The sequence below is a fragment of the Apteryx rowi genome, unplaced genomic scaffold (assembly GCF_003343035.1).
Source record: "Apteryx rowi isolate R43461 unplaced genomic scaffold, aptRow1 scaffold_78, whole genome shotgun sequence".
In the NCBI taxonomy this organism is placed as follows: Eukaryota; Metazoa; Chordata; class Aves; order Apterygiformes; family Apterygidae; genus Apteryx; species Apteryx rowi.
In genome coordinates this window covers 2,888,400-2,907,292 of record NW_020451071.1, presented here as the reverse complement: position 1 = coordinate 2,907,292, position 18,893 = coordinate 2,888,400, and the positions used below count along the sequence as shown (strand labels likewise).

Below are 18,893 nucleotides of genomic sequence, written 5' to 3'. Positions count from 1 at the left end.
CAGTTTGCCCTTGGTGTCATTGGCGCCCACATGAAAGAGCAGCAGGATCTAACATTCAATTTGCATGTTCCTGCTTATTATGAAGAATATACAGAAGTATACAAAATTATCTGAATATAGCTAATATTATCTTATTTAGTGCATATATGAATTTAAAACCTTAGGTTCAATCAGATGATGCTTCTGAATAAACATAAAACCAGACTATTTTCCAAAAAGTCTACCCGAACCTGAACATTACTCTGAAACTACTGATACTACAGTATATCTGAAGATATGTCATCACAACAGAAAAAAAATCATTTATAGGTGAAACTTACTTGATTTCTTGTTAATATGCTCTGACATTTCATATCTCTACCAAAACTGAAACATTCATTGCCTTTATTTCATAGGACTTTTCTTGAAACTGCAACAAGTTGAACAGTGTTCTGGAAAATTCTCATAGGTATTTGGGAAGCAGTGGAATTTGCAGAAGCCATATTTTATCCTACCTCATTAGTAACTACAAAATAACAGATGACCTCCTAATAATGTAAACTGAATATTCTTTTAATTACTCGGTCACCTTATTACCCTGAAAAGTTTACAAAAACAATAGCTCTCTTTAACACAGAATGCACTATCTTTGCTGACCAGTTTAGACTGCTTAGTAAGTACTATTGCCTGAAACCTCATCTCATGTGATCATACATACTTCTCATTTTCTGTAGCTTCTTGATTGGCTTTGAGTTCTTTTTTCAAATATTCTTCATGCTCGCTAAGAATTATGTAAGTGGGTTTCCAACTGTGGAGAAATTAAAAAAAAAAGTATATAAATTATCTTTTCTAATAAAAAGGCATTTAAAAATGAAGACATCAACAAAGAAGATACTTCAGCTAGCTAACTAGGACAAGGCATTCATCTGATGCGTTGAAAGTCAAACATAAATGTTTTTAGTACAGAAAGCTTTTATATGCAGACATTTATTTTCTCAAGATTTTAAAGTCACAAATACAAGAATAGGTATAGGATTGTCAAAAATTACAAAGTATTATTTATTATTTTTTGAAAAAGAAATAGAGTAAGCTTCAAAATTTTTGGAGCCTAATGCTAAGCAGTTGGACATCCAAATCCAAAAAATAGGTACTCAGAATAGTGAAACTGGTAAACCCTTTAGACACATACATTCTTCTTGTTGGTGATGAACACAAAAATATCACTAGCACCTATCTCATACCTAAATGCAAGCAGTACTCGCAAACACAGCATCTCCTCCATCGGCTAAGCGAGCCCCTCTCAGAAAACAGCCAGAAAGAGCTGGTGTCTCTCGGTACAATAGCCCAGAAACTGGGAGCGCTGACCTGGGAGTTTGGAGTCACTAGTCCACGTACCACCTCTTACTGACTAGACTTGAACTCAAACTCTGCCCTTAGAGGAAAACATCCCAGACAACGGTTAATAACAAATGAATGGCAGAGGAGAAGTGAACCTCAGTTGCTGACAGGTAACACTCTTTTCTGCCTCTGAGTCATCGTCCACGTATATTTTCCTACTTGAAAAGACTCCAACTAGTACCCGAAACACAGAATGTTTAAAACGTATATGTGACACTGGGTGTTTTCTGCATAAAAGTTCAGTTCTTCACAAAAAACACATGTAACAAAAACACCAGTGATATTTGCAAATTCACTAGTACCTAAAAAATGCAGTTGGTATCTGGCTATATAGGTTATGTCTACATTGCTAAAAGCACCCATTCCAGGAACCTGTCTCCTGGCAAGAGGTGCTGAGTGGCTCATGCCTACCCAGCTCATAACTAGATTCCTCTAGAGTAAACTGATCAGTCCATATTGTGTAATACTTAGTCTGGGTCTCCTCTTGGTCTCATGCGGTCCCTCTACAGCCTTGAAAAATAATTATTCAGTTTTTTGTTATTTTTTCCATTTCAGGTGCCTCATGTAATGTGAGAGCTATGAGGCAGCCCATCAAAGTGCTGTTCTTACAGCAGGATGCTGCAGATTGTACTGAAATCACAGCAACTTCACGGAATACATAAAGGATTTAGGACACTGGAATTAAACCAATACTACTGTCTCAACATCCAGGTATGCCTGGATGCCTCTTCCTTGGATGTGTGAAATCTGGAAAACAGGCAAATATATTCCTGATTTAAGTGCAATGCAGATGCGATCTTTGGAAGAAGCATATAATGTATCTTAAAAAAAACATCTTGTCTGAAAAAAGATACTGTAAGGAGCATGAGCCATTAAGGCATGGATGTCTCCTGCCCTTCCAGCTGAAGTAGCAGTTACAACAAAACACGTTTTCATAGAAAGTTGTAACTGAACAAATTGCCAGGGTATGGCTCAGTTAGAGAGGATGAAAAACAAATTCGGAAACCTCTGGTGCATGCAGACTTTGGATAGGGAGTAATATCTCATTGAGACCTATACATACTTATGTGTTTTGAGGTAACAGAAACAACAGAACAATGACTTAAGTCTATTGAGCTCAACAGGTTTATCTGCTACTAACAGACATTTCCCTCACGAAGGGAAAATAGGCTCCGCAGTGACAGGCTGCCAGTAGCCAACTTCGGAGATGCAGGGAGCTGCGGTTCATACGATGGCTGCTCCCTGTGCATTACGTAAACAGGCTGGGCAAGAGCGGTACAGAAATCCCATTTCGTCTTTAAAAAAATCACATGCTCCCTCCATAGAAACTTTCTATTAAAAAAAGTCACACACCCTCTCTCTCGAGTCAGGGCTTAAATGACCTACAAATCCAGCATTTGTCCAGAATACACATTTCCCTAAAGCAACACCAACACCTGGAAGGAACTCTGGATGAGTGCAAGTATCCAAGGAGATGCACACAGAAAACCCAACTGTAGGAACATTTATGTAGATCCTACCAAAGCTACAGACTGACGAGACAGAAGAAGGATGAATCTGTAAGGACTGAAGCACAGCTTTAGCTGGAGATCAAGTGGATCTGGAACAGCACAGATGTGGGGCAAAAATAAAGTTACATTTAAAGGAATGGAAATCAACAATGAGAGGAGAAAGGGCAATACAGAACAAGGTTGCAACTGAACAAAGCAAATAATTCTGTACTGGACAGGTGAAAGCAACTGAGAATGTATGATGCACTTTGCATTGCATATTCATGAGTAGGGCAAGCAAAGGGCATTTTTGGATGCGAGTATGCCCTTTTGTTCATAACTGGAGTGTTTGTAGCATGCAATCACACGAAGTACAAACGTGCACTTGGACAATCGCTCCAAAGGCGGAATAAAACAGAGGCTTCAGAAACAGCTAATTTAATGTAATCTCCACCAAGGAAATAAATGAAGAACAAAGACCTGACATTTAATTTGCTGAACAGAAGTCCAATAACCTTGAACAAAAAATGATACACTCCAGGTGCTGAGACAACGCAAGAACATACAATCAGCACTTATAACAGCATTAAAGTTTGCCAGCAAAAAAGCTGAATGAGAAAGTGCAGGATCCATCCAGGAAATTTAGTATTATTGGTACAAATTGTTTGACACTATCGATGATTAGAAGTGTAACTGGAAAATGCTACTTCCCCACAGTTGCTGCAAATTCAGCAGAAAGACACATTTTAAAAGGGTCAGATTTTAAAAAAGTAGAAACCAATGGTACTTATATAAAAATGCACTAACTAGCATGCAAGCATTGTGATTTTCCTCCACTCTGAAAATTCCATGCCTTTCTTCCGAGGGAAAAAAAAAAACAAGCAATGAAAAAGTCATGGAGCTTGTATTAATCAAAATACAAAGCATTTTGTGTGTTGCATTTTGTATGCACATCTATTCTGCTGACATGCTAAAGACACAGTACAAGAAGGCAGTTTCGTAAATTGAGCACAGGTATGCCGGATTCAAGTAGCTGATCTACTACTAACTTGTTAAAGGCATCACTGTTTCACAGAGGTTCTTGGCAGCTATCAAATTTATTTGGCCTTCTTTTCATCTAATAGAGTATACAAAATCTTTCTCCACACTGATCTGATGGCAATAAAAATATCCTGTAGTTTAACTAGTGGGACAAGACAGCAGTTTCTTGCATAAATTAGCAACATTCTGAGCTCCTCTGGCTTAATTTTTTTTTTTAATTTTATTTCCATGAAATCACATCATCCTTAAACTGAAATTTAAAAACTAGAAGAGAAACAACAAAATCAGAACTACGGTTCATCAGCAGTATTTTACCACTTTCTCCTGTTCTTGGATCAACATTTATAATTTGAAACATTCACAAGACTAATTATCTGAAAAATGTCATCACTTGTCTAAAAATGTGAATTTCATTATTGCCATTGGGTGCCTTCAGTTTGTTACACAGACCTATATGGTTTCCTTTAGAAGATATAGCAGTGTCATGATATTCCTGTCTTGTATGTCATATTTTCTATAGACTTGTTGAATATAAGAATCCAGTATTTCACTCAAAGTCTTCATACTGGATTCAATATACTTATGATGTCCAGTAATCCAGACAAAAGAATAGTTTCTTGAAAGGTCTATTAAGTATTATTGGCAACTAAATGTAGTAACATTTGTCTTTCACTCAGTCAGCTACAGGGAAGATTTTGACTACAAACCAATATTTGAATTTACAAAATCTACATTAGAATGATGTCCAGTGAATCTTGAGTATTAGCTAGATTAAATACTAGACGTTCTAGATGATTGTAGTATGTAAGTTCTTTCATTTCTTTTGATTGTCTGAGCATATAGCTAGGGTTTGTTTATTGTACTTTTCAGTATTTTGTTGAATGACATTTTCAATAATCTAAGACAAGTCTTTACTCTTCTGCAAGCATCATCTTTGTATGAATACAAGTATCCATTAACGAGTCACTTCTCATTTTCAATCACTTTACATTAATGTCATTGCTTATTCTTTTTAGGACCTGAGCAAAATCCCATTGAACTCAATGAGTAAAATTCTGATCAGATCCCTTAGTTCTACCTTTAATTCTTTATATGCATTACACAACAGTTGATTTGCAACTTTAAAAGATACCTGAGAAAATAGTGTGAACAGTTTTAGTAGCTTATCAAAGTGTTCACTTTGTACTGCATTGGAGGCAAGTATTTAGTATAAATAAAACTGGAATTTTCTTATCAAGCTCAAATCTTTTCCCAACTCTTTTTATGCTAAAGCTGCTGCTCAGAATAGAATGACAGCTGATTCAAACAGCTACCCGCTATACCCATCCCACTCATTAATGACTCCATCCCATCCTTCTTCTCTTTTTTCAAATAGTTCAAAATAAACCTAAAAAGGACCCTGAGGCTATCTTCACTTCTCTTTTGATTTTTAGGAACACCCACATTCTCCATTCACATCCTGAAATTAAAGAGTACCTTACAGTGTAATAAGAACATCAAATACATGTTGCAGACATTTTTTGAAGCATTTATCTTTGTATAGAATTGCAAGAAAACAGATAGGATTTGCTAACAGATCATCACTTAAACTACAGAGGAGCTAAAAAGACTGTAGAAAGAGGAACACCACAATGAAAAAGACAGGATTATATAATCTGGGCCAAATTTTCTATATTGTCAAATACAGATTTGCCTGATTCGATATCTTGGTAAAGCACACCTAAAATTTTCATTTTATAAAACAAGACTATCCATGCCAATATGGAGAAACCCTTTGTAGCCAAATACTTGCTTGAAGAATTTCCAATTACTAAGACCCCAAACTGATCTGCCTTTAAAACTTCCCCTAATAATCTGATAGAAAATTTTCTACGAAGAAAACTATTGACTGCAGTCCAAGGGGTTCATCAGAACAGTATGTGTAGAAGAACAATTTTAAAGCAGTAAAAATTATACCAGAATCTGATGTAAAAGTATGCTCATATCTACATATACAGGCAGTTACGAAACATCTTAAGAGAGAACGCGTATTAGAACAAAAAGTACAAGTTGCGAGCAAAAAAGTAGAAAGATACTTCAATTTCAGAAAGCCAAATTCAGTATTAAACAAAGCAGAACAAAATGAAGCCTTATTATCACTGACAGTTATTATCTTGTTAGCAAAGAATATTCTTAATACTGTTAAAATCTCATTAAACTTAGATAGACAAAATTAAGAAAATTATGTTTCCATTACTTGACTGCCGAATTCATCAGCATGCTGCAAAGATGGCACCTGTGATCTCTGAAAATTATTACTGATTCTAATGAAGTACTAAAATAGAAAGTAATCTCTGTTTCTAAAATGTACTTTATCAAGGGATAGATAATACTGCAACTTTTTTACCTCATAATTCACAGCTTAAAAACATTAGGAAAATACTAAAGATAAAAAATTTCTTTACTATCACTCCTGTCTGCTCACACACATACATATTTTTACACAATTTTTTCACTGTCTTTCTTAAGTCTTTCACTGACTTTCTCAACTATCTATAACTAAAAGTTCAGCTCATATTATACTTACTCATTATAGCTGTCCTTTCTGCTCTCATTTTGCTTGCGCAAATGAACAATTGCATCGTTGCTGCTATTTATCTTTTCCTGCAACCTAACGATTTCACTCTTTTTTTCCACAATTTTTACAGTGTACACTGAAATAAAAAAATATTTTCAAGTATGTCTTACCCACGCAGACAAAATATAATATTCTGGATGTATACAACAGCAGGATTTAGAAGAACAATATTTTCACTAATATGGGTATTGCCAACAATTACAATGTTAATATGTGAAGTTTGACAGCAGCAGCATTTCTGACAGGCAAGATTTGATTTCACGTGCTTTGTAAGATAAGAAACCACTTTTTTAAACTGTTTGTTCCATATTTTGTTTAATATAATAACCTGTAAAATAGATACAACTATTGAACTGCTATAATATTTAATTTTATGAAGCAGCAAAGGCTTCATCAACTTTAAATCTAGTTGATTTAAAAGAATCCTAAGTTTTAAAAGTAGTCTCACAAACTAAAGCTTCTCCCAAAAGATATGCTGATTCATATTCATGTTTGCTTCTCTTTTAAAGGTTTTGTCTCTCTTTTATCATCACGTGAAAGATGCTTAAAAACAATGGAAACTGACTTTTGAAAAAGCAAAACCTGCCATCATCAATATGCAATGGACAGTAAATGAAAACAGAAAAGAAAATAGTAAAATATTCTCTTTTTACCTTTTTCACTCTGTGATGTTCTCTTGTGTTACGAGATATATTTTATAGGCCAGGGAAAACATTATCTACTGAAATAAGTGGCTGAAACTGGGTGTTGTAAGAAACCTAAAAATTTTGATCCCCCAAAGGGTAGCAAATAAATACAGAGAACAAGAACCATTATGGATAACATAGAAGGTGATGGGTTATGATATGAATAATCTTAGGCTTTTATTTCAGAAAAGGATACTATTGCATTCTATCCTGTTCTGAGATAACTTGGACACAGTTCATAAGACAGCATGATTTGTCCACTGTTCATTACAGGAAATTCACTCAGAGATCCTGCAGCCTTGAAGCTAGTGTGTTTTGCTGGCTTTTCAGTTTTGTTTTCCATACATATTTCCAACATATTTATGAAAAAAGAAAAATCTAAATTCAGGAGGATTCAAAATTTCTTCCAAAACACCTCATCTTGATAGTGCCAGATGAGTGGCAAGCCTGCAACTAAGTAAAGCAACAACAAAGTGAGTCAAACCCAGGCATTTTGAGCTGTGTGGTGAGTACCTTAATTTTCATTTAATATTGTGAGATCAATGACAAAGAAAACATTATCTTATGCTGTTTCTGCATCCCAGTCTATATAGAGCTGAAGTGACTATTTGTGGTGGAAATAAAAGCAATCTGACTAACAGTTAAAGCTGACCCCTCATTTTTCTAGAGAAAGACGTGTCAAGGTACTAGAAGTGGTATACAGGGAAACTTGAGCGTAGGTCGCTTTGCCTTTACTAATGCTTGCAGCTGGGGGGACTGACTGGAGTACAAAAATTGCCTGAGCTAAAGGTTGCTTTTAAACATTTGTTTTCTTTTACAGAAGTCCAGAACTACAGATGTTCTGAATGGGAAAGCTGACTACAAGAAGGGAGAAATAAAAACATCACTAACAACATATAAGCAAATGATTTCTAGAAACACTAGCAGAGAAAATTCAAATTAAAAAAAAAAAAGGAATTTACTCTAATTTGAGATGTGCAATGCATGATAAATTAATATACTGAGTGGGAAATAGGGGTTAATTTATGAGGAGCATTCATCACAGTGACAAATCCTCAAGCAGCAAGAGATTTGGGAGGCACAGATTCTTATTTCTGCCTTTTCTAACAACACACAGATAACAAGAGGAAACAGTTTCTTAAAAAAGCGGTTAGTAGAATCCAAACTGATCAATTATTTTTCACAAGTAACAGCTGTGAGAGCTATCCTGCATGCCCACAAAGCAATGCAGTAAGCACAACTGTGTGCACATTTACCCTGTGCGCTGTTTACTTCTTATACTGTCATACAGGGTTTTAGATTTGTTAATGCCAAATCAGCCCTTGCCAGCATTGCTGCTCTGATGCACTGTGTCAAAGATGGGACCCCAGAGGCCCCACCAGAAGTCTCAATCACAGGCTTCCTGCCCTTCTCATCCGTTTAACTGGGAAGGACATCTTAGTTACGTGGGATGTATCTTGGGTTGTGTGAATTACTGCTCTAGAACTCCAGGTCATCCCAAAATTTGGGCCTGGTTTTGCAGCATTTGCTAACAGTCACATTCAATCCCAGCAGGATTTACACCATGAAAGAATATCTGTCAGGGAGAAACATTTATCAGCGAAAACCAAAAGATTCTCAGTGTATTTTGAGCAATCCTGAGTAATTCCGATTGTCTTTAATATCTTGAATATCTTGAATAACTTGAGTCTTTACTTAGCATGAGGCATATTGGACAACTGACATATGCTTCATTTCTGTGAAAGAAGTGTATTTGGAAGTTGGCTGCAGACCACATTTTGAGAATCACCAAGATAAAGGCATTAAATTTCAGAGCACAGCTTTCATATACAATCATTAAACTTCAATTTGTTTTAACATAAGTATCTATTATATATGCAAAGCCATGTCCTTAACATTTCCTATAGTATTTTCTATAGATGAACACTTCTGAGACAAGTGTGAGTTGTTCTATTTATTCTTTCATTTATTCTTTGGTTTGTAAAGACATTGCAGATGAGCTCTAACTCACCTAACTTTACACTGCAGACATCTGCATCAAAACTAGACAACCAGGGCACCCACCACACTCAGTGGAGAGAAATTGGCATTTTTTAAAGTATACTTTATCTAACCTACTTTAAACTTTCTCTTTAGGATGAGATGAATCACACCCTAAAAGTGCCTATTTCCCTCCACTGATTATAAAGGGAGTCAAGCCAAAAAGCCCAGATGAATCCCACACATTAAAATTCAGAGGCTGAACGCTACAACTGTTCCTCTGCCAAGTAATACTTACAGAGACGAAATTAAATCAGTTTAAGTATTTCTGGTAGGCTTCTGAAGGATTTAACCCAAACTTTAAAAAGACTGAGGGTCAGTTGTAAGTTCATATATGTACGGATATTTCTAATCTGAACCTGCAAATAGCTATACCAAGTTATTAAGCAGCCTTTGCATTTTCCCTAAAAGCATGTGCATTTACAGTAAGCTTGCATAAATGTTAAGGAAAACTCCATCTCTAAGTTTCAGTTATATGACCAAATAGCTACAACAGAATTCCAAGTGTACCAGAGTAGTGTTACAGATTGTTTTTAATATTTAAGATACTTCAATTTAATATTGACAGTCCTCTTAGCGTATAAATATGTGCTTGCACACATCTGCCAAGATTATTAGGAATGTTGCCATCAACAGGAACACCAATCAGACCAGAACTATCCCCTGTTCTTTTTTCTAAAGGTTACAAGCTTCAATTTCTACTTTAAAATGTACCAGTGATGAGCAGAGGTGTCCTCAGATTGTCTGAAGAATCTTCTCTACCACAATCAGGCCCATAACTGAGTGATACCACATAGCAGCATGATAAAAAAGATTTAAGCCTGAAATGTTATACAGTATGTTAGTCCTGTGGAAAAGGAATGTGATGTGGAGCAAGACTTTCTCATTTGGTTTACTGTTTTGAAATCTCAAGGAAAAGTACAAGCTACTGGACTGCAGAAAAAAAGAACAAGGCTTGAGTAGGCAATATTAATTGAGAGAACTTTTATTATTACAGAAAGAGAGAAGAAAGAATGAGGCAGAAGTCCAAATCTGAGAAGAATAGAAAACATGAAGAAAGAAAGAGAGGCAAGTGGCAGATGTATTGAGCAAGCACAGCTGAATCAAAGAACTGCCAGTGACTGCGAGGAGCTACAGAGTAAGAGCAGGAAATGGCGCAGCATGAAACTGGCTGTCCATGAGACAGCTGAACACCACCAGCTAAAAGTGGAAAGCAAAAGCAAAGTCTGCTAGGGAGAATGAGTGAGTATTGATGGCAAAAGATGAGGTAGGGTGAAAGCAGGACATAGGACAGCCTTCATTATTAGGCTTGCTTCCGTCTTTGAAACTCAAAACATGTATCGGGTCCAATGAATTAAAAGCAGTGTGTTCAACGTCTGATAAAACAGCATATCTCTACTTACAATTTATCTGTTGCTTCACGCATTCCTTAGCATAAGAGGTTTGTTCTAGCTGGAAAACTAAGAAGAAAAAAAAATTTTTTTCATACATATCTATAATGAACAGTGAAACAAATAAATGCTGTGCAATATTTATAGCACAAACAGTAATTAAGCTTTAACAATCTAAAATTACCCCTTCAGACAAGCAGTTTTGCTATTAAGTAGTAATTAGCCCCTCTCTCCATAAACTCATAGCTAACAAATCATCATGCAGGCAAAAAACCCAAAACTTTATTTTTATTATAAATTTGCTCATTTTAAGTTAATGTAACTGTTTAAAGTTGAAAACATCACTAAAAAGTATGTATTGCATTAGAAGTTAATAGCTCAGAAATACACGATATGACCTACCAAACTCAAGCAGAAGTTTGTCTAAGTTGCTTAAGAGTCTGTCACTCATTGTGTAAACTACAAAAGAAAAATGCAATTCAAGGTTTTACAGAGGAAGTCAAAAGCTTTGTTAATACAAGTAAACAAGTCAAGATTACAAGAAAATACCACATATTTTAAGATAGAAGGGAAAAAGCAGTTTTAACTGCATTTGAATTCATTACCTAAACCATTTTAGTTTAGATGAAAACTATGAGAGAGAGATAATAGTTCTACCAAATGCGTTCAAAAGCTTGAAAGCCTAGTTCCTAGTGCCTTAATGGTGCCTGGCAACACTTCTAAAACAGCAGACAAAAAACTTTCTGAAAATTCTAAGAAAATATGCCGGAAGGCACAGGTCAGTGCAGAATATTTTTGCTTTCACACACTGTGAAAGAAAATAAAGTAATTCTTTAGGATGCAAAAAATAACATTGTTTAGTATGCAGCATGCAAAATGAAACAATCCTAAAACAGTGGAATGATGTGTATTTGACCCTAAAATATATTTAATTAGGCATTGCAAACAAATATCCTAGGGAAGCTTAAGTAGTACAGGAAACCTATTTAGTAAGCTGGGGATCAAACAGCAAGCACGATGTGAAGAACACTTAAAGATTTGTTCATTCCTTCTCTAGAAACAGTTTAACAATGTTAATGTTAGTTGGTTCATAGACAGTTCCCATAAAAACTGCAAGAAATTGGGGCATGAACAGAAGGTAGACAGGTAAATGCAAAAAAAGCACAAACATTACCTTACACAGGTAATAGCAAAGTATTTCATATTCATTGGTTTATAAATCACAACACAAAGTCCACTAAGAATAGAGCAGAATGTACAGCTGCTTATTATTAAGATGATACCTATTATTCTATCAACTTGTCACTAAGACAACTATTATTATTTTATCATTTGGATACTTTTGTAAAAGAAAGGAACAGAACTAAAAATAGAGGGTTTTTCTTCTATAACTTCACAATACAATACCATTTATTTAAATGGTGATGTTGCAGAAAATGACAGTGCTTCTGAAAACATGCATATGGAAATATTTGGTCTTCTGGATATTATTAAAAGAAGTAACATAATTGCAAATGACAAATGTTATTCTGTGTTGCGAATCAAAAGGATATGTGTCACTAGTAGAAAGGGCTGAGAGATTCAACAGCACTGGCAAGCTGTATGTTAGTAGATTTTAAAAACAGTGGTTAACACCAGCCTGAAACAAAAAACATCTGAACTGCTGGGCAACTGACAGCTTCCAGGATGTGACTGTTCTAAAGCCTCATTGCTTGTCGTACTGGAGAAAAGTTGCATCAAACATCATCATGAAAACCATTAGCCCAACCTTGGATGACAAATTCAGAGAATGTTCTCATAGGTGGTGGGGGTTTTTGATAAATGTGACAGAAGCACTACAGAGCAGAAAAATAGCTGTATCAGCTCATGCTTCAGCAAAGATCAAGCACTTCTAGAATACGCTGTGATGCTTATTTTCCAGAGGAATCATAAATTGGAAACTATCACTGATGTAACATATTTCACAGCTCCTTGTATATTAAATTGATAGCTTTGATAGCAATGCAGTTTTCATTTGTCCATACTTTAAAGAGTGAGAAACATGTAATATACAGCAATTGCATAAAACAGTGTTAAACAGTATTATATGCTGATGTATCTCCCTGTCTGCTACTGCCAATGCTATTCAGAACACTACCACAAATAAAATATTAATATGAATACTGCATTTTTGTACTACAGTAATAAACATAATTATATGGAATTCAACTGTGCCAATAAAGTTTCATATATTTTAAGGTTGTATAGACAGTAGAAACCGCAAATGGGTTGCCTGATTTGAGTCTCTAGCCATTACTACTATACTAACATTAATGTCATTTCTCATAGCAGACTTACAGCAGTATGATTTCATATCCTATCTGACAACAGCCACTACTAGGTTCTTCATTAAAGGGGTAAAATACCAATAATCTATGAGACAGACTTCTTCCTTCAAATCAAATGCTTAGCACTTAGATTGTGCCCTGAAACATGTAGGCATCCTTTATAAACATCTTCCTGAAGTAACTGGTGATATATTTTTTACTGGTATGACTTCTTATTCTTTAAAAATCTGTTACGACAATTAATGCCACACATTGTCTGCTGTGCAAAGCAGTATTAATTTCTGTTGGTTTTATACAAATCATTATAATGATTTTTATAAAACATTTTTGATTTTTTATCTTGAGAAAGTCGTATTTCTCCAATGCTATTCATTATTGTATAGAACTCTTTTACAAGAGTAATTACTTGATTCTTCTTGAAATTTAGTAGACTTAAGATTTATAGATGAACTTTTTACCTCTGAAAAAAAACCCTGTGCCTCTCCTAATGCTGTTATCTTTCTCTGGCCCTTTTTGTAACATCAGTTTTGGGTCCCAGTAATGAGACTTGAACACTGTATTCAAGGTGAGGTTTCTTGTCAAAAACCTGCTGCTGTTTTCACTGTTTATAACAACATCGAAGCCCTTTCCTGACTGGTGACAATTCTAGTTAGTACATCTGAGTTAGCATAATCGCAGGGCTCGTCATTTACGAACTCCCCGTTTTTAACATTTATGTCTTCAAACGCATTGCCCGAGTGTGTTATGTACCATGTCTGCATGACTAACTACAGATAATGTGTCTTTAAATTTGTCATAAAGTCAGACCGCCTCTTCGGTTGACACGTTTCACTTTTCCCAGCACGTACTAAATAGAAGGATGTTGCTGCAGAAGATTCGCTGAGTTCCTGGAATTAAAAATTAAGACTGTTTTTGACAAAATAGGGGGGGAGAGGGGGGCACCTTGCGGGATACCTCAGGGGCGGTGGGCGAGCGCGACAAAATGGCCACGCCCGAGCGCAGCAGCGAGGCCCCGGGGGGGCAGAAGGGTGGCGGGGTCGCAGCCCTCAAAATGCTGCAGGCTGGGCGTTGTGCGGTGCCCCAGCACCCGGGAGGCGGCCGGCCCCGGTGGCCCTGCTCCGTCAGAGAAGGAGAGGGCGAGGAAAGCCGCGGCCCGCCCGGGCAGCCGCGGGGGCACAACATGGCCCCCGCCCGCCTCCTCCTCCTCCTCAGCTTCGCGCCGCCGGGCCGGGGAGGCGGGGGGGGAAGGCGAGGGCGCCCCCGAGTGCCGCCAACCTACCGCCGCGAGGGCCCGCGCCGAGGCCCTGGGCAACGGCGGCGGGACGGGAGGCGCGGCGGGGCCGAGCACCGCGTCGCCCGCTCCCTCACAGCCGCGGCGAGGCGGGAAAATGGCCGGGCGGCCTTGGGCGGGCCGAGGCGCGGCGGCGGGACGGTCCGCGGCTGGGCGCCAGCAGCGGCCTCCCCTGCGCGGCGGGGCAGGGAGCCGCCCCCGGGAGCCCCCAGCCGCGGGGGGGCCCCGCTCGCCTCAGCGGCGAGGGAGGGAGAGGCCGGCGCTTCCCCCGCCGCGGGGCCGGGGCCGGCCGAGCAGCGCGGCCTGCGAAAAGCGAGGAGGATGCTCCCTCTACCGGGGAGACGGCGCCGAGGCGCCCGCGCTGCTCTGCCGCGATAAGCGCCTAGTCCCGTCCCGTCCCGTCCCCGGGCAGCGTCTTCCGAAAACACAGCGCGGCGCTGGGCATTTAAAAGCCGACGGCAGCGCAAAAGCGGCGGGTTGTAGCGCCTAACTGACCCCCCCCCGCCCCGGGGCCACGCTTCAAGGCCTCCTCCGGGCCTGATAAACGCAGCGTGTTTGGGGATTTTGCGCCTTCATGGGGAGGGTCTCCAGCCCCCCCCAAGGCCCCCAAGAAAAGAGCCCCCATGTCCATTAACAACTCTCGCTGCCTCAGCAGCTCTGTGTTACTTAATCAACGATACTAAGCGGAGTTGAATTGCCCGTCGGTTCGTCGCCGGGCACGTGAGCTGGCCTGGAAGGTCGTCATTCATTTTAGCAGGCTTCGGGTAAAGCCAGCGGGGATTTTCCCGGTTAATTCCCGCTCGGGACTGCCGGGAGCCCCGCTGGGGCTTGCCAGGGCGCAGGAGCTCTTTTAACCCGCCAATTGGGTTTAAACCCACCATGACCAGCTGCCCCCAACCTGGCAGACCACCAGGATCTGTGACTCCCCCGGCAGAAAGTCCCAACACCGCCTCCCCGCGGTCTTCAGCTTCCTCGCTACTGCTGCTCTGCCTGCTGGCTTTGGCGAGCTCCCTTCAGCTCGCTGCTCCCCCTCCAGCTGGTGGAAAGGGCCAGGAAAAGCAGGGATTGCGGTGCAGGGAGAGGACAGGCCCCGGCCGGGGGCAGGGGCTCAGCCAACGCCGGCCACGGCTTTGGGAGGGTGTCTAGAGCCACCCCGCCAAATCCCCCAAGAACAGAGCAGGGAAGCGCCGTTTTCTTCTGCTTTTAAGTCTCCAGTGATTTTCCTCCCGGAGAGGGAGAGTAGCCGGTGTCTAAACTAAGGCAATAGCGGGGCGGCCGGCAGGAAACGGGGTTCCCGCAGAGTGTTTTGGAGCCGCGGCGGGGGAGCGATCGCCGCGGGAGGGGAGCAGGAAAGGGATGAACGTGTCCCAGCCACATGCCTTTCTTTGAAACCTGAATGACTCTTGTTACTGCGGAAAGGAAATGAGCAGGTAGCGCGAGGGGACTGAAGTACTGGCCCTTACAGCTCTGCAAGGTCCAGGGAGCTGCAGGCTCCCTGGCATCGTCCGCAAAAATGGACTAATCCCGGGTTTTTTTCACTCTTCCCGTGAATTGTTCACATTCTTGCTTTCTGTTAAATACGTGTTTTCATGACAGCCCCCCTCCTCACCCTTGGGGGGGAACGTGTAACATTTGCAGGGTCTTTCTGCATTTCCATATGCCCGAAACAGTTTTCCGTAGACTCCAGCTCTGTTTCCTTCCAAGGGGAGGGAGCCGCAAGAATACCTTCTTTTCGGAGGAAAAACCTCCTAAGGGGAAAAGAAGGTATAAAAGAGGGACTCGTTGGGGAAAAAAACATCCGAATGGGCAAAAGCGTCCAGATTCATTTGAAGTACTTATTTTTTGTTTCTTTCCTTTTGCTCGAATTTTTAGAGAAAGCCCTGAAAGAAATCAAACTTTTTAAGGAAAGAGACGATTTCACCTGAAACACAAGTTTAAAAAAGGAGATTCAGTGTTTTGTGTATTTACCTTCAGGAAAAGGTACCAGCCAACCAAATCCGGATGGATGAGGGGCTATAAAACCAGGCCCACAGCTACGCCCTCAAGAAAATTGAGGAGAAATCTTGGCCAGTGGATCCTTCCCACTAGCAGCCCTGGCCTCAACAAGGACCTCGTACAAGGACGGTCTTTTCTTACCCGTCCCTAAATAATTCGGGCTTTTGAGTTTTCAGTGATGCTTTCTTCTAACATCAAATACATTAGCCAATGTCCGATACTCTCATATTACAGGAAACCGAGATCATAAGCAGAAGGGCGAAGAGTTAATAAATGCATGGTCTGAGAGTGGAAACGGGTTGTCCGGGGAACATCTTTGTCAATCGACAGCGTTTTGGGGACATTTCGGTATTTCCAGCGGGTGTCAGCAGTTTAACTGAGGAACCAACCTATAAACACTTCCTAATATTAAGGAGATTACGGCTTTAAGCATAACTCTTTTTAGGAATAAAAGGAGTGGTAGCGGCTGCTATTTCAGCAAGGATGACAGTCTAAAAATAATAAAAGGAAACACACGAAACACACGGCGACACTGTGTAACTCCATCGTTGGCCTGAAGATCTGGAGAGATTTTAAGGCTACCTAATGCTCTAGGGCTGCTTAACCAGCGCGGGTTTTCTTTGGGGCGCTGTATTCAGCGTTTAAAGTTGCACGTAGCCCTGGAATTAAACGAAACGGCCCCGGGCACTGTCCCCTTGCTGAGCATCCCTCCTCCTCCGACTGCCCGGGACGAGCTGGCCAAGAGGGCAGGGAGCCAGGCTCGGGGCCAGGGCGCAGCGCAGGAGCTGCCCGGGGCTTTTCATTCCCGGGGGTATTTTTTATTGCAATACTTAATGCCAATCAGAGGTTTTAGAAAAGGTGTTTGCACCTCTGCCGCGTGTGAAAACTCCTTCTGGATAAATGACCTCTAGTGACTGCGATTCTGCGACCCAGTATAGTTGAACTGCTGAATATGCAGGTGTGTGGGTACACCACTCAGTATATTTTCGCTTTAGGACACCGTCGAGGGACGTCCTGTCCGCAGGCCAAAGAGCACGTCGCGTATAGATCGATGGCAGTATTTTATTTCTGATGAATCACTTTTAATGTGCAGTTTTATTCCTCATTCTCAAGTGGGTTAATCTCTGCAGGGATAACCCCTCGCGCTACCTGTAGCAGAGGTCGGAGCTGTTACCTGAATTAAGGCTGGTTAATAATGTCATGAGCAGTGCCCCTATTATACAAGAAATGCAGAAATGAGGCGGACGAGCCTGAACGCGCTCGTCGGCACTCAGCCCTCGCGCTCCCCGCCGCAGCTGGGAAGTTGCTCCTTTCGCCCCAAATTCTTTCCCTGAAGGATAACCCACCGGGGGGGTTGGAGAGGGTCGGGAGGACCCCGTGGCGCCGGTGGTGCCACTTCCCAAATAGCCACCCCGGCGTTTGCAGCTGCAGGAGGCGCAGAGCGGCTGGGGCTGGGCTGTTTCCCCCTCGGTCACACCGCAAACGGTTAAGAGTGGACTGCTAGGTATTTTCGGTGTCCCCTTTCCCCCTCTCTCTCTCCCCAGCGGGTCTGTCAGCATGTCCCCAGCCGGGCCCGGCCCCGGGGACCTGGGGGGCAGCACCTCGCCCCGCAGCGGCGCTTTAGCCTGCAGCCTTGGTTTTCACTGCGGAGCCTGGCTTGCTCTGCTCGTGGCCGCGCCGGATCAGGTGCACGCTTAAAAAAAATTTTTTTTTAAGACTTCCAGTGATAACAACACTCATAACACGTCCCGTCTGAATGAGGCACCCGTTAGCACCCTGGAGGCGGCAGGGTTTCCACCCCTCCGCCCTCTGCACGCCGGCCGCTCCCCGGGCCGCCCGCCGGCGCCGGGCTGCGCCGCGGCCGGGAGCCGCTCCGGGGCACCGGGGCTCAAGCGCACGGCAGGAAAACCCCCGGCTCTGCGCAGGTTGCCACCTTCTCACGCCCTCGCTAGGGAAGCCCGGTGCTCGTATCGAGGAGGATTTGGGTTTTTTTTCCCCCCCCTGTTCAGTGGGGGTCTTTGGGATCCTTCACTGAGCCGCTCCAGCGACCAGCGGAGAGGGAGTGGGTGGAAGGGGAACTCTCCCTCAGGGTTGGAACCTCAGCAAAATTTACAGATGATATTTTTATTTTTATGTGATTTTTTTTTTCTTTCCTCCTTTCCCTTAAGCAGATTGACATATCCAACCTGGATCTGCAAGGTGAAGCTGAAGTGTGTGTCCCCCCCCCCCTTTTTTAAGTTTCTATTAAGTGTCTCTGAACTCGTGAGTTTTGTATGTTCTTTTTTGTCTCCCCAGCTCTGTCGGGTTTTATGAAAATGAGCAGTATTGAAAGCTTTTCCATCCCGCTAGCTGTGAGCCTCACATAAATGATGTAAATGGCTCGGAGGGTTTTTTTCAAGTGAACTGTGTAGATCTGTGAAAATAATATCAGGGTTTTCCGTCAGAATGAGCTTAGCACTGTACTGAGGCGTACCATAATCTGACCCGACACCTCCGACCATCTGCGCTATCTATCTGCCTTCTGATTTACCAAATCTTCACAAGCAAAAGACAAACTGTGCTTGATACTAAAGAAAAGACGGCGAGGCCCAGTCTGGCTCCTTTCTGCGGAGAAATGACTGGAGAAAATGGAAATCTA

At 41.3% G+C, this 18,893-nt stretch overlaps 1 protein-coding gene across 1 annotated transcript in view; it reads right to left on the bottom strand.

Annotated features, from left to right (window-relative positions):
• Positions 1 to 11,093, bottom strand: part of CUNH14orf39 (chromosome unknown C14orf39 homolog) — a 36,239-nt gene extending 25,146 nt beyond the window's left edge. The window contains exons 1-4 of the mRNA XM_026088691.1: positions 11,045 to 11,093; positions 10,655 to 10,711; positions 6,475 to 6,601; positions 698 to 787 (exon numbers count right to left, since the gene is read on the bottom strand). Coding sequence (XP_025944476.1) covers positions 698 to 787; positions 6,475 to 6,601; positions 10,655 to 10,711; positions 11,045 to 11,093 — 323 coding nt within the window. The remainder of the gene's footprint in view (positions 1 to 697; positions 788 to 6,474; positions 6,602 to 10,654; positions 10,712 to 11,044) is intronic.
• Positions 11,094 to 18,893: the final 7,800 nt, after the last annotated feature.